Consider the following 14,932-nt stretch of genomic DNA (forward strand, 5'->3'; position numbering starts at 1 on the left):
TAATGTAAAAGCAGAATAAAACAAATTTATAACTTATGCTGTTGGGCAGTTCAAGGCAGATGGGGTTTAAACAAAGCAGGAGTAAAAAAAAAAAACCCAGAGGAATGCGCTTAGCAGTTACACACAATTAGATTTTTTTCTATTTGCACTTTATTATACAGAAAAAAAATAGCTTCTTTAATTGGAGTTTCTTTTTTCATAGTTGTTTGTTACCCACAAATTAGTTACTTAATTTTGCTCTCAATCTTCCATCCAGCAGAGAACACTTTATTCCAGGATCTACCCTAATAAGCTTCCTTCTTCCCTGGCCAACCACGGGTTCCTGAATTATGCTTCTACAATATTGTGTAACTTCCAATGGTGCTTTTACTCACTGTCCAGATACGGAAGATGGTAACTGAAGTCAAACCCAATCAGCAAACAGAATGCAGTAGAACAGGTCATATAGCCTCAAGCATGTTGTGTAATCAATTCTGAGACTGACTTCCCCCTGCAGGGCAGCTGAGCCTTCACTGCCAATCAGTGAAATAGGAGTAAATGCTCCCCACTGCCATGCAAAACTTTAGGGCAGGAGAAGAAAGAAATAGAAAAAAGGGGAAATAATGAAATCGTGATGCAACATTAACACCTAAGACCAAAAATAAACTGAAACAACCCAAGTGTCTGGTCACTAAAGACTGCTTTGACATTTTGGCCCAAAACACTGAAGGCATGACTAGTCTCTTCAGTTTTCTTTTCATGTTGTTCTGGGGTTGCCTATCACACCCTTCTTTATCTATAACCCAACCATGCTGGAAGAAAACCCTTAACATCAGAACACATAAAACTATCAGGTGTGACAGATGGGTTTTTTCTTTGTTTTTTTTTTAATTGGTCAGCTTTACACTGACATTAAAAACATCTACTTTTACTGTACTAATTATGCAAGGAGAACTTGGAAAGAAAAGCAGGCTATTTTCTGCAAACAAGTTATTTCTGATTCTTTAAGAGCCTCTTAACTACTTTCTATGCTTTTTCTGATCTTTTTCTTTACAGGGTAGGTTTTTACTAATGAAGTACTGCTGCATTTTCACCTTTGCATAGGTGTCCTTTCCTCACACTCCAGTCTGCTAAAACTGTAATTATAACTCATCAACAAAAGATTTGGCATGCTTAGTAGGAAGCAATTCTAGCTTACTTAGCAGCTCTCCTGAAGTTTACTTCTCCCTTTTCTAGGACTAGCCAAAATGCTGCTACTGAGATTAGCCTGTTTTACCTAAATGCATACAAAGAAATAGCTTTTATCTGATAGATTGCCCTCATTTTAGGGCAATATTTTAGAGTTGTTTATTTTTGGCCACTATTTCCAACTTACTGTTCAAAGTATGTGCAGGGGATAAAATTACAGCACCAACATGTATTCCCCCCTAGACATGCCATATATATAAAACTTGCTTTCTGTCTTCAGGAGTATTACATCTTCTCCATACATACATAAGCTGTGTGAACACAGTGCCAACAGCAATCATTCTGTATGTTGTTAATCCACAGTACTATACTACACCAGGCATATCTGAATTCCATAAAACTATGAGCTCAATACTTAGTAGTGGCCAGAGTAAGACTTGCTATTCTATTTCCACGACACGCTCATCTTCCAAATGCTGTGTGAAGTTCTGATCCCTCCCTTAATTTACAGATACTAGAAAAGGTTCAGAAAGGAGCACCAAAAAGGATCCAAAGCATGGCATAGCTGCAAGGCCCAACCAAGCAATCCAGAAGTCCTTAACCTGGAAAAGAGACAACTGAGGATGGAAAGAAATAAGTAGCAACGGAAATCAAATTTTCACCATCTGATCTAATAAAGAGCTTTTAAGGTAGTTATTTAGAGGATCAAGACCACTACAAACAACAAGGGCAAGGACAAGAAATCTTTGTCAATGAGTATACATTCTATACAGGTACAGCAAAATATAAGCTACAAGCAGTTTGATACCTCACACTGATGAGTAATAAATATACATGCTCATTGATTTGCTAATTAAATCACTGCTCTGATGCAGTTCTTTCAGTGGGAAACTTGGGATTTGAATCTGTGATTCTTTCCTCTCTGCTCTTAGAAGTGGGAAACAGACTACCACCTTTCACAGTGACTGCACCGTGCTCTTCGATGTGTTAATCCTTGTTAGTTTCTACATGCATATGGCCAAAGCATAACAGGCCTTATCAGAGTACGTATATTTGGCAAGGCAATGAAGTCATCTTAGTTTCAGGTCACCCTGTCCTAGTTTCATATCAAACCTTTCTGTACCAAGAGCAGTTTCATTTCAATAAGCTAATAACGCCCCCTAAAAGCCCTATGTATGAGCAGAGAGATTTTTCACAGCTGCAACCATCAACAACAAAAAAAATCAAAAACCAAAAACCAAACAAACAGACAGATTAAGCATTTATGCTGTACAAGGGTGAATGACAAGAAGTCCACATGTCAGTCCATGCTAATGCATAGGCCGGTGTTAATTTAGGCAAGAATCTGGCAGTTATAGCTGTTCTCAGCAGTATTTATACCTGGATTTAGGTTCAAAATAAAGAAAAGAAGGTGGTTCTTCACATAAAATGTAGATAAACTGTTAGAGCTTGCCAAAGGATGGTGTGGGTGCTAAAGAATTGCTTCAAGAAAAAGTCAACATAAGAAAAATCTACTGATAAGGACTAAAACTCTGAAAACCACCACACAGTTGAAAGAGGCCCTCAGCCATACAAAACTGCTGAACAAATACTGAGATGAACTATCACTTACTCACCCTGTTCTTACTCTTCCTTAAGCACTGACTTTTGACCCCTGTCAGAGACAGGATGCTGAGCTAGGTAGATTTGTGATTTGACCCAGTACAGCCCAGTTCTTGTGTTTCAGGGACATCATGATATCCTCTCCCAGAATAACATTTCTGTTTAATCCATGCAGATGAAAAGCTTTTACTTTAAAATCTATTTATTAACAGATAAACAAGAATATTCTCAAAAGGTAGAAAGCAAGAGTGCAACCTGACATCAATTTGGTTAAAATCATATCTGCCTCCTTTGGATGACTTGAGAGAACAAATCAAAGATATAACGAGTAAATGAAATATTATTAAAGCTGTAGTGAAAATTGTTTATTCAGTACCTAACAACTTTAAGGTCGTATTAGACTTAATTATTGCATTGTACACTTCAGACTTTTCTTTCTACATACCTACATACATGCCATCATATTTCCTCTGCTTTCATTCCTTCATCTTGCACTATTCATACAGCATGCCTGGGATAAGACCATACTTATGGTAACACTACACCGGGCTGTCAAGTCAGTCATAGCTGCCTCAGCAGCATCTGTTAACAAAGCCAGTGTGCTTTAAGCACTTCAGCAGAGCTGCAGAAGGAAACCAACAAGATTATATAATAACAGAAAGATGGAAAGAATGAATTACTAGTATCATGATTCATCTTCTTCCAGACTATCAGGCTGGAAATGCATATGCTTGTGTGTTCTGGAAGATGAAACCTGATTTTGTAAACACAACTTTGGCAGGAAAGACTGCTGAGACCACTCAGAAACTGTTGGTAGGGTTAAGTTGTAAAATCAACACAATTATAGCCTATAAACAAGTCTTTGAAGAACTGACCATGACATTTGTGAGAAACTGGGGTGGTCAATATTTGGTTTTAAACATTTAAGAGAACAACAAACTAATTGATTACTAGAACTCTACATACACACTGCCATAACTTCCATTTCCCAGAAAGTCTAATCCCACACCAATCCAATTACAATCTGAAGGCCCAGACTAACACTGTAACTGTTCAACTAAACAATATCAAGCAAATTTTCATTTTGGACAATAACTATGTTTTAAAAAAAATAGATCAGAGCTCAGGAAAATCACTTATGATAAACAGGTAAGATGCAAAAGACATTTCAAACACCTGCAACTCACTCATTCAATAATGACATCCAATAACTAAAATAACACATTTTTCCCCTTAACCTAAGAATCTTCCAGTCAATTTTTCAGTTTTCTGCCAGGAAACTTTGTTAATTAGCCCAGTAATCCATGTAAACATCATGTATAACAATTTGTGTTCCAGATGGACAAAATTAACTTCATGCATTACTAATAAAGTAAAAGAAAACATGGTTCTGTATTGTCAGACAGCCTGTGTTCAACTGCATTAATAGTATGGAGCACAGGCAAAATGTCTGCAGCTTTAACTACAATCCCAGAGAAAAAAGTGATAACCAGTTACTGACAATTTAACTATTCAAAAGAAACCAGCTGTGTCTCATGCTTGCCCTTGTGATCAGAGCAAGTCATGTTATCTCATGCTTCCATTTGTATGGCATCATTTGAGAGTGAATATATTCCTTACTTAAGAACAATAATAAGCCCTTTAATGCAAATATTGCTAACTTGGAAGATAGGTTGTATATAGCTTAGGAAAGACATATGTCAAACTGTCATAATGACTGTTCAGTTTTATACCACATGCATGGAAAACACAAACAATGCCAATGGTGCAAAATGACTTTGAAGACCCTTCTTCATATCAGCTGTGGACAACAGGAAGAATCTGTCAATGCCATTTCCACACATAAAGAATATAACAGGAACTTAAGTTATTTTATTCTTTTTTTCATGTTCTTTCTTTTCTTTATTAAGTAAAATAGCTAAAAAGAAACAAGCATACATGTGAAAGGGCATTCACTTGTTGTTGGAAAAGATAACTATGTCTAGATCTTGCTTGAACAATTAACCTCTGATGTGGTACAAATTTATTGGTTGTATAGAACCTCCTGCACTTGGGGAAAATTACATTCTGTTCCTCAAGTAACACCATAATATTATTTCACTATATCATATTTTTAATGTTGGTATTTAGGGTGCTGAAAATGGATTGTTTCGGTCTCTCACTTTAGGCAAAGGACTCCAAGTCATGGGTGCGGACAGTTTAGGAGAGCTGCAGTGTTTTACACCGTGACCTGTTGGCATACTCTATTTTTCAGTAGCGCTGCTATCATTGCAAGGAGATAGTAGCGGCTGTAGCAGCAGCTTTCATATTACCAGTTTACAGGTTGTCATATTAAGGTTAACTATTGCCAATTTTACGTTAACACCATATGCCAGACTGTAAACTGTCTCCACACTGAAGTCACAATATAAGCAACTAAGCTCCTTCAACTGAAGCAGGAATCACTATAGCTATTGAAAAGATCGCCAAGCTCATTCAGGACTCAGACTCCCACAGACAGATAAAACACCTTGAGATATAAACTCCAGTTACATCATTTGTCTGCAAACCATTTTTACCGCAAATAAGGTTTAATCATCTGATTTCAGTCAGTGCCTTGAAAAGTTTTCAATCTGGCAACATTACAAAAATCCACTTCCTGCTGAGCGTGCCCTACACTTAAAAAAATAGTAAAACCTGATAGAGTCCTCTTACATCATACAAACAGCCCTCAATTCTGAGCAAAATGAAGGAAACCCCTCAGTTTCACCTCACTAGTCGGTTGCCCCTGAGTCATAAAAGGAAAAAGTTTGAACTTTGAAGGGACTTGTTACACCCTTCAAGCCTAGCCAGTAGCCAAGAACTGTGTGTGTCTCAAACTTTAGAGACAGGCAAGGCAAGCTAATGCTGAGAAAAAAAATGGAGTAGACATTTTGTCTTCCCATTCATATTCACCAGTTAAAGTATTAATCTGATAATATATTTCAATTCTGGAGATTTCACTTGTTTAGAAAGAATTCTCTCCCTCCCCCCCCCCCCCCCCGCCAAAGTGATGGAAAACAATGAACTACCCTAGTGTAAAAGTTTTTTACAAACAAAATAGTATATAGATCTCCTCCTCTCCTCCTATAAAATTTTAAAAATATAGCTTACATGACTTAACTATTAAGGAACTGATAGCTTCTCAATGGTAAGTACAACGTGTTTAAATTGACCTAGCAAGAAGCAGGATAAACAGTCTAAAAATAAAACATAGATAAGTCATGATGAAAATTGATCTCCAGATTGCATACATGAAAGCACATTGCACATACAAGCATTGTTAAGACGTCCTCCCTACAAAGAGGCAGACACTTGTTATCAGTATAATGTCACCGTACTTCTCGTTAGACAGCAGTTCAACAATGAAAAACACTACCTTCAGGAGGACAAAGAGGTTAGTTTTTGATAAGCAACAAAAGCAAGTTTTGACTGAAGCTGACAGGCAGTATCCCTTCTAGGCAAGGCCTTGGTGCAAGCCATCCAAGCCTCCACATGCATAGGAATTTAACTATTCAGCATATTAAAACATACTATGCTCAAAGAATTTACAATATCATGATACCCACTTGTTCTTCATAATGCTGCCACTAAAAGCCTGAAATTTATGCAAAGAAAACAGCTACTGGAGAACACAGCAGACATATGATATACTCATATAGAGCTATACTATAGTATAGCTCTATCCTATAGTATATCTAGTATCTCTAGTAGAGATATACTCATATATGAGTATACTCATATACTCATATAGAGAGTATATGTATATAAATTATGACATAATTACTACACATATATATTTTTTATGTATTTAATATATAATACTACATATTAACAATTTCTATGTTCTTCTCAAATGACACAGTGAAGGACAGGTAACATACATGCTTTCAGATGGTGTTATGAGAAACAAGATTGTTGTACAGCATTGTTTTTAACATAGTGGTGAATCCCCCATATGGAACTACACAAAACCATTCAAATTGCAAATCAGAGATGACGCTAAAAAGACAAATCTCTATCAACTAAATATTAAAGATACCTAAAAGCCTAGGTGAGAAGACCTTCTGAAGATGGGTTCCAATTAACATTCACTTATTTAGTCCCATAAAAGATTCTCCCACATAAGACAAGTAGTATATATCAGTAGTATTCTTCCCCAATATCATCCAATTTCCACATGCTTTCAACAGAAGGCATATTCACCATTGAATAGCAGCCTCAATAGCTTTGTAAGCCTCAGTTAAGTGCTTAAGTATGAGTGGTATAATGTGAATGGCAGTACTGTGCAGGCTTTATAGAATTGTCCTGACAGCCACAGGACTTACCAAGCTTACTGAAATGAGAAGATTTCTTCCATTAACTTACTGCCCTCTAAATGAGGGGGAAAGACTGCAGTTACTTTAGAAATTCCATATTGTTAGCTTTTCAGCTGCATAATATCTGTGCAGTTTATGGTTTAATTTTCACTAGCCAAAAAAAAGAAGGGGGGAAAAAAAAGGAAATATAATTTCTTAGTCCTTAATTTTCTCCTCAATGCATAGTCTTGAATTTTTACAATCTGTAATTCTGTATTTTATTACATAAACTACAAAATTATGATGAACTCTACTGTCCATGGCAACCTATATAGATCGGAGAAGTTCATGCCTGCGCTCATTTGTACTCCAAGCTTACATTCTGCAGCTGTGAAGCTTTCAATTTAACTACATTATTTCCATAATCATTTTAAGTACAGATACGTTATTGCCATTTTGTTAATGTTGCTAAGAAACCAGGCTTATAAATTCTTCCAGCCCTACAGACTTCAAACACAAACTATATGTTTAAACGGGCTTCTGATTTTGGCAGGGTTCACCAGCTAAAGCACAGAGCTAGACCTAATGCTTCTGCATTCACATCATGCTCTGGAGGACCTGCAGGGTTGAAAAGCTTGGGATCTTCCAGTCACTGGGATGGTCCTGCCCTTCTTCAGGAGATGGGACACATTCTGTATGGTGAATTCATCTGTACTTAGACTCAGCAGAAAAAAAAATACTTTAAGAGATGATCAAAAGATAAAAATATTTAAATAACAATAATTAAAACAAACAAAACAAACAGTTGATGCTAAGTAACAGAGGACTACAAAAAGGACACAAGCAGTCCAGCAAGAAAGTGCTTGTCAATGAGATTTGCTGAATTAAAGACACACTTGGAGACCTAAGGAATGAGAAACACAGATGTTCACCTCCTGCACATATATTTATTTAAAACTCTTTCAGATGTTCTTACCACCTTGAAAAGAAAATTTATACCAGATTCTGCTTTACTGCTAAGATATTTACTATGATTTACTGTACAAGAAAATATTTTCCATGCATAAAGACACATAAATCACCATTCACTTTAATAGTGCTTATTACTATTGCTATCTCTTACCAAGTGACCAGAATTGTGGCAAGCAGATACACCACTAGCAAAAAATTCAACTTCAGGAAAGAAAATACATTAATAATTCTATTCTAATGCACATTCTAATACTCCAGCATTACAATGCGAGAGGGGCTGCTGGCATGTGCAGCAATTAGCATTGCTTTTGACAGTGCAAACAGAACACCCATCTCATCTGTTTGGACTCAATTTACAGATCTAATTTCACAACAAGTAAGGGGCAGAACATTGCTCTGAAGCTATTTATTTTACTGTAAATTATTTCTCCTTAAAGCTTGAAGTGATGGAGAGAATTTATATAAATAATAACCAGAGTAGCTTGAGACTTTCAGTACAGGTTGCAAATGTTATGTTAGACAAGCAAGGCACTCACTTTATTAAAAAGTGCCAGATATCCAGAAAAAAAAATTGCACACAGAAGCCAGTTGTTCACTTAATAATCTCCTAACTATCAAGTGCTTGACTCCATCACTCTGGTGTTCTCCAAGTAACTTGTACATAAAAATTTGTCATGCCATTAAAGGTGCCCTGGCTCTTGTATATTGGTCTACAAGTTAAATAACTGCATGCTCAATACATATCTAATTGGACAGAAGGAATACAGATGAGAGGGATGCTTACAATGGTACGGCAACTACCTAGTACAATGCCAACATCCAATTGCTAAGTGTGGCAAAGGGAAAATGCATGAAGGAAGAAAGTCTGCAGGGCCGGAAGACAACTAAATGTTAATGTAGGGGGAAGGGATGATAAAAAAAGAAAACTCAAGAGGCGGAGTTTGGTATTAAAGAAAATAAGAGGAAGTGACAAGAATATATATTTAACCAAGTTCACTATCTTAAACAGAAATTGCTTTCTTTCCCTCCTTCTGTTCCCCTCTTTGACCACTGCTAAGAGAACATCAATGCTTGATTCCATTAACTGCTTTGGGGGGTAGGGAGAGAGACCTTCCCAGTTTTTTCTTCTTTGCATCATTCCAGTGCTTTTATCAGTGCTCACAGTAACAAGTTCTCTTTGCGACTTTTCACCTAGTCAACAGTTCAAACTTACATGGTGTTCTCTGTTGCTTCTAACACTTCTACTTGTAAGGTTTTTGCCTCTTTTTTACAGATTTGAAACTGAATCAAGCAGGAACAGATTTATCTCTAGAAGAAACGATTAAAAGATTGTTAAACTCTGCCCCAAAGAAATACTGAAGACAGACTTTCAAAATCCTGCTGCAGCTAAGAAAGACCAGGTAGCAGAAGGATAGCCATCCTTCCCCTACTTGACAGCAAGTTTGTCATCTGCCAGAATTAAGTTAATATCTGCCTTGTATCAGAAGTCACCCTATACAATGTAACTGTTAGGCAAGCACACAGAAAAATGTTCAGCCACTTTCAGGTTTAAGCACCCCTCTGAAGGGTAGATTAGCTAAAGAAAAACATTAATTTGTTACGAAAAAGGATTGATTTTGTTTATTAAAAAACAAACAAACCAACAAGAAAACAACCAAAACCACAAAAATACAACCCAGATAAATTTTTAAGCTGAAATTAACATTAACTTACCAATTGATGCATCACCATCCAAGAGATTGTCATCTTCAGAGGTCTGAAAGTCCATAATTACACCTGCTCCATCTAAAAGCTCCTCATCACTGCTTGCACTAGTTATACTGTTGTAACTGTTTCGATAATAGCCTCTATGAAACAGCTGCTCAGACTCCATTTAGCTGCTTTATAACCTATATAAAGAAAATGAGTTATTTTCAATTTGAATACGCACAAGAGGCTGAGAAGTTTATATCACATAACACAAAACAAGTGTATTTCATGCTTTGGGGAAAAATATTAAGGTCACAATACTATAAGTTACAGAAAACATAGCAGTAATACAGAACATTTTACATATAGAAAATTTTACACAAATCTTTAGAGATTTTAATTGGATTATGCTTCCTCATCCCCTTACTTGGTCTCTCCTTAGTTCAATGTTAGCATCAAGAAAGCATTTCACTGTCAGACCAGGTGGCTGAACTGTGCATGCCCCATGTGTACAGATGTGCATTGCACTGTGGAGCTGGTGCAAAATCCAGTGAATGTTAAGGTTAAACGATTAGTTTCTTTAGTCACGGTACCTTTATGCTATGTCTGCTTGGAGTGAAACAGATGGTAGGCTAAAGCTGTAGTCCCCTGAACACAACTGTTCACATTCTTTTGCATAGAAGAGTGAAAATATAAAAGTGGAAGAGAGTTCAAAATCTTCTTGTCCACATAAAGCTTTTAAAACCCCTACCTGTATGCCCTTTGTTTGGTTGTTATTTTACTTTTAAACACAATCAATGCTTATTCTGTTCTTATATGCTTCCCTAGAGATCTGCTATTGGGCAAAACAGATCCCTTTGGTTTTACTCATTCTTATTTCCTTAAATTGTAAATATTCTAAACAATTTTTTTAAAACATACTCCCATCAAAAAAATTTCTTCCATTCATCTTTATGTGAAAATTCTTCTTGATCTTCTAGCATTTTACAGCTGCTGAGAAAAGCTTTAATGGACAACCAAACACATTTCCCACTGCCATATTATGAACCATATCATATTTGAAAATACAGTTGCCTATATCTGGAAACAATGGAAGTATCTCTATTTTTTCCCCAAATAGATCAGATCACAACCTATACTTTATTCAGAAGCTATACTTGAAAATGTTCAACAGATGATAACTTGTCATACACAGTCATTCTTGGCATTCCCAATAAAACAGTACCTACGAAGAACATGCCTCCAAAACAGTCAGATCACAAACAGTCTATTACTATGCTCACAGAAACTCCTGTTAATATCACTCTGCCAGTACCAGCTGGGTACTATTATAAATGGAAGCTACACGGCACAGCTGAAATGAGACACTGGGACTTCCTAGAAGCATTTCCACTCACTGCATTGCTCTTCACCTTCCTCCACCTGCTCCACACACAAAAAATTATATTCTAGACTTTCATCTGCAAATTGGCCTCCTGCTTGAGTGAATCTTCATTACTTTTACATTCATCTGATTTTTTCCTAGATTCTGATGAGGTTTGCAAGGAGACAGAAAACTCTCCTGCCTTGTCCATAAAAGTAGCATTAGAATACAAAAAGCACAAGAGATAAACCCCTCCGTGTAGCATAATATAAGTTTTACTCTATTGTGTTATCTTCCTGTTGTAGATCTGTCTTTTTTAATAGTTTTTTTCAGTTCTGCAGCAATCTTTATTACAAAGGAGAAAATTAACAAGCAGGAGAAAGACCACCTTTCAGTTAGCAGTCACAAAGAGTTGTTTGTACATGTATCAAAACAACGAAGAGGTAGCAAATCTAGACCCCAAAAGGACTACTACTCTGTGTAAAGCTCAGGCCTCCAAACTCTAAATTTAAACTTCTCCAAGAACTCTTGAAGACCCTTACTGTTAGTGTCCAAAAGTGAGAGGCTCTCTCTTGTAAACCACAGGCAGAAACACAACTAGCAAAAGCAATTACTTTAGCTCTGAGGGAATTGATTCTATAGTGTTAACAGAAACAAATTAAAGAGGCACGAGTAGTGAATTCTGTTATTAACACCTTGTTGTTATGTTTGGTGCATACTGAGGGCATGGCTAAAGCCTGCTTATTCTTTTAATTATTGTACCAAATTTGGAAGCCACATACAGATTTTTCACCTAATAAAGACATTTTCCTGTAACAGTCTCAGCAGAAATATTTTTTACAGTATAAAGGTGGAGCATTGTAAATGTCTCTTTAAAAAAGATCATTTTCTTTATATTAAATTCTACAGCTTCAGTTTATCTTACTACAAACCTGCTGTTCAGTATAAAAGAAATAACTCTCCCTTTGGATGTCATTTTAATCACTTTAGAGAAACGTCATAACAGCGGATTACAAATATTAAATTTTCCAATAACTGAGAAAATGCTTTCAGCCTGGTCTACAATGGAAGGGGAAATGTCATCAATCAGTCAGTAACTAGCAAACAAAACCAAGAAAGAAACACTCCAGATCCAGATCAAAGCATATTGTGACGAATCCCTGCACCTTCTCTGCACAAGCAGGATCCCACATGCCAACCCCTCTGGCACATACACACCTACAGTTCCGTGATAGGCCTTCTCTTCTTGTTTTGAAACACTACACATCTCTGCTGCAGGAGTATTGCTCTTGACAGACCTCTCCAACAATCAAGCAAAAGCTGTAACACCAAAAGCATTCATTCTGAGGACCCTAACCAAGCTTCTTAAGAACTGTGCATTAATTACAGTCAGCTACCCCACTACTTCGCACTTGACACTGTTACAGGTACTGCCCTGTAGCAGCATGCAGCAATGGCAGGAATGCAGAAAACTAAGACCATGAGAATGTTAACTGTTCCATAAGCTTCACATCGGACTAAAATTTTACTTCTTGAGGGCGTTTCAGTCACTAATTTGTGCACCACTACCTGCAATTAATGTGGGGGAGGACAGCTTAGGTCAACATACAAAAAATTTATTTGCGTGCTTTTAAGAAAAGGGTTTGTTTAACAAACTAGGATACAAAGTTAGGGATGCACTATCTTGAGCTGTGTTAAAGATTCAAGACAAAAGTATACGTTCACATGACCTTAAAATACTGTTAGCAGGTAAGAGATCTGCCTCGCTTGAGTGAAGGAAACTGAGTGATGTGGACTCCTCCTGGGCAATAGATTGCTGGGAACAGTAATAATAAAGAAGAGCCAGGGAAATATTTTTTTCAATGGCTACAACAGCCAAACAAGAACCGGTATTGTGCCTAAGCCAGTGTGGTGCAGACCATCCTTTGTGGATACTGAAGAGCGCATTCATACAAGAGAGCCTGCACAAGTGCTTATGGAGTTGTGACGAGAGAACTAACCATCCAGCTTGCCATTTTATAATGTCAGATTCATTCCACAGATTCCCTGCCCTATCCAAATGGGCATTAAAAGGCAGGTGGGGAAAGACAGAAGTTACTCAAGAGAAATTGCAAAACGGGGAAAAAGGTACTGGCTGAATGCTAGCCAAACCCAACATCCTGAAAAAGCAAACAAGAAACCCTACACCAGATTCCCAACAAACACTAGTCACAGTAAATATTTAAGTAATAAACCTTTTTCTTCAACCTAGACTACTGTAAAAATCCAAGAGACACTGCAAAGGATCAATGAGAACATTAAAGATATTACATTTAACTTATTTCTATGAAGTAGCATAGTTTTGATCTGGAGTCCAGCCCAGATACTTCAAAAAGCAGACTCAAAAATGCCGCAGATTGTCTTGGAAAAAAAAAACAACAACCAAAAATAGTGAAGAAATGCACTGTAAGAATAGAAGAAAATCTAAGCGATATTCAGGGAGCTCTTGGAACAGGGAAGGAATTTGGCTCAACTCATATACGAAAGCCTTCTATGAAAAAGACTGTAAAGCAGAAAAGGTGCAACTAACCCATCACGCTTCCATTACTAAGGTATTTCCAGGATGTCCTGACCCATTAAAATTCTTCTACAAAGCAGGTTAACAAAGAAGCCTCTGACACTAAAAAAATTAAACAATGACAACAATAAAACTCCTCCAAAAACCCCACCACCAAAGAGCCCAAACAAAACCAAAGAACAGGCAGCTAAAGCAGGATGTCTTACCTGTTATGACTAGGGTCATAACTAGGGGAGAGGGAAGAAAGTAATAAGCATACAGGAATATCAAATTGTGAAAGATCTAGTTAAATACAGTGCAGGCAGGAACTACATTGGTAAAGGAGAACAAGCACAGAAACAGCTACATTAATAGCATAAAAAACCATAAAAGGCTATTGCAGTGTTCTGCACAGTCTAGTACCTCAGGCACTTTTCTGCTCTCAAATACCAGACATCCTGCTTATCTTTCAAGCTCTACAAATAAAAGGTCAAGCAGAGAAACAAGTCTCTGCACTCCTAGTGCAGAGAAGTGTCTCTGGAGAAGACCAAGTAGGACAGTAAGAAGTTTGATTTACAGGACAGTTTTTGTCAGATGATCTGAGTAATCTGTAAATCTCTGCTGTGGGCTCTGCTGTCCCATAAAAACACTTTTCTATATCTCAAAGGGGTGGAAGGAAACAAAGGCATCTTAAGTTTGTTATTTCTCTGGGAGGGATATGGAGTGAAAACTTGAAAGTACTCTTCCAGATTACAAATCTGCTTTACGCAGTTGAAAGGGGGGGAAAAAACCCCAAACCCACAAAAAACAAACTAACAAAAACCCCATACAATTGATCTTGTTAACAGAAGATCTCTTTCCCAAACTGAAAGTCTTGGTAAACCTGAAAATCAGTGTTATATTCAATTTTTCTGTTCAGTATTAACAACTAAAAGGTAAAAGGCAGTCATCTGTCCTGTAACTCACACATCCCTTCCTGCAAACCCTACACGAGGACAGCACCTAGTGAGAAATGCTATGCAGACATAAAACAAAAGCAGATGAAACTGAAATTAAGAACACAATCTTTACACATAAGAACATGTTCTACAGTAGAGGAAATGCAGTGATAGCAACGGAAGAGTAATTTGCTGAAATTTTTTTTAAAAGTAGAGTATTTTAAAGGTTTTAACTGGTAAGAACATTCAGAAGTAATTATTTGTTATGAAATAGTCAGGAATTCTATATACATCATCTTATTTTAAAAAGTATCCAACTACTGTACACTTTGAGAAAAGGAAAATAACA

General features: G+C 36.9%; 1 protein-coding gene across 4 annotated transcripts in view; it reads right to left on the reverse strand.

The window, feature by feature from the left end:
- CLCN3 (chloride voltage-gated channel 3) overlaps nucleotides 1-14,932 on the reverse strand; it is a 69,502-nt gene that overhangs the window by 46,125 nt on the left and 8,445 nt on the right. For 3 of the 4 annotated variants that reach the window (XM_064449738.1, XM_064449737.1, XM_064449740.1), the window contains exon 2: nucleotides 9,771-9,946. The exons of the other annotated variant lie outside the window; for it this stretch is intronic. In XM_064449738.1, coding sequence (XP_064305808.1) covers nucleotides 9,771-9,930 — 160 coding nt within the window. In that variant the 5' untranslated portion in view covers nucleotides 9,931-9,946. The remainder of the gene's footprint in view (nucleotides 1-9,770; nucleotides 9,947-14,932) is intronic. 4 annotated transcript variants of the gene reach the window in all.

This window comes from Phalacrocorax carbo, chromosome 4 (genome assembly GCF_963921805.1).
Source record: "Phalacrocorax carbo chromosome 4, bPhaCar2.1, whole genome shotgun sequence".
NCBI lineage: Eukaryota > Metazoa > Chordata > Aves > Suliformes > Phalacrocoracidae > Phalacrocorax > Phalacrocorax carbo.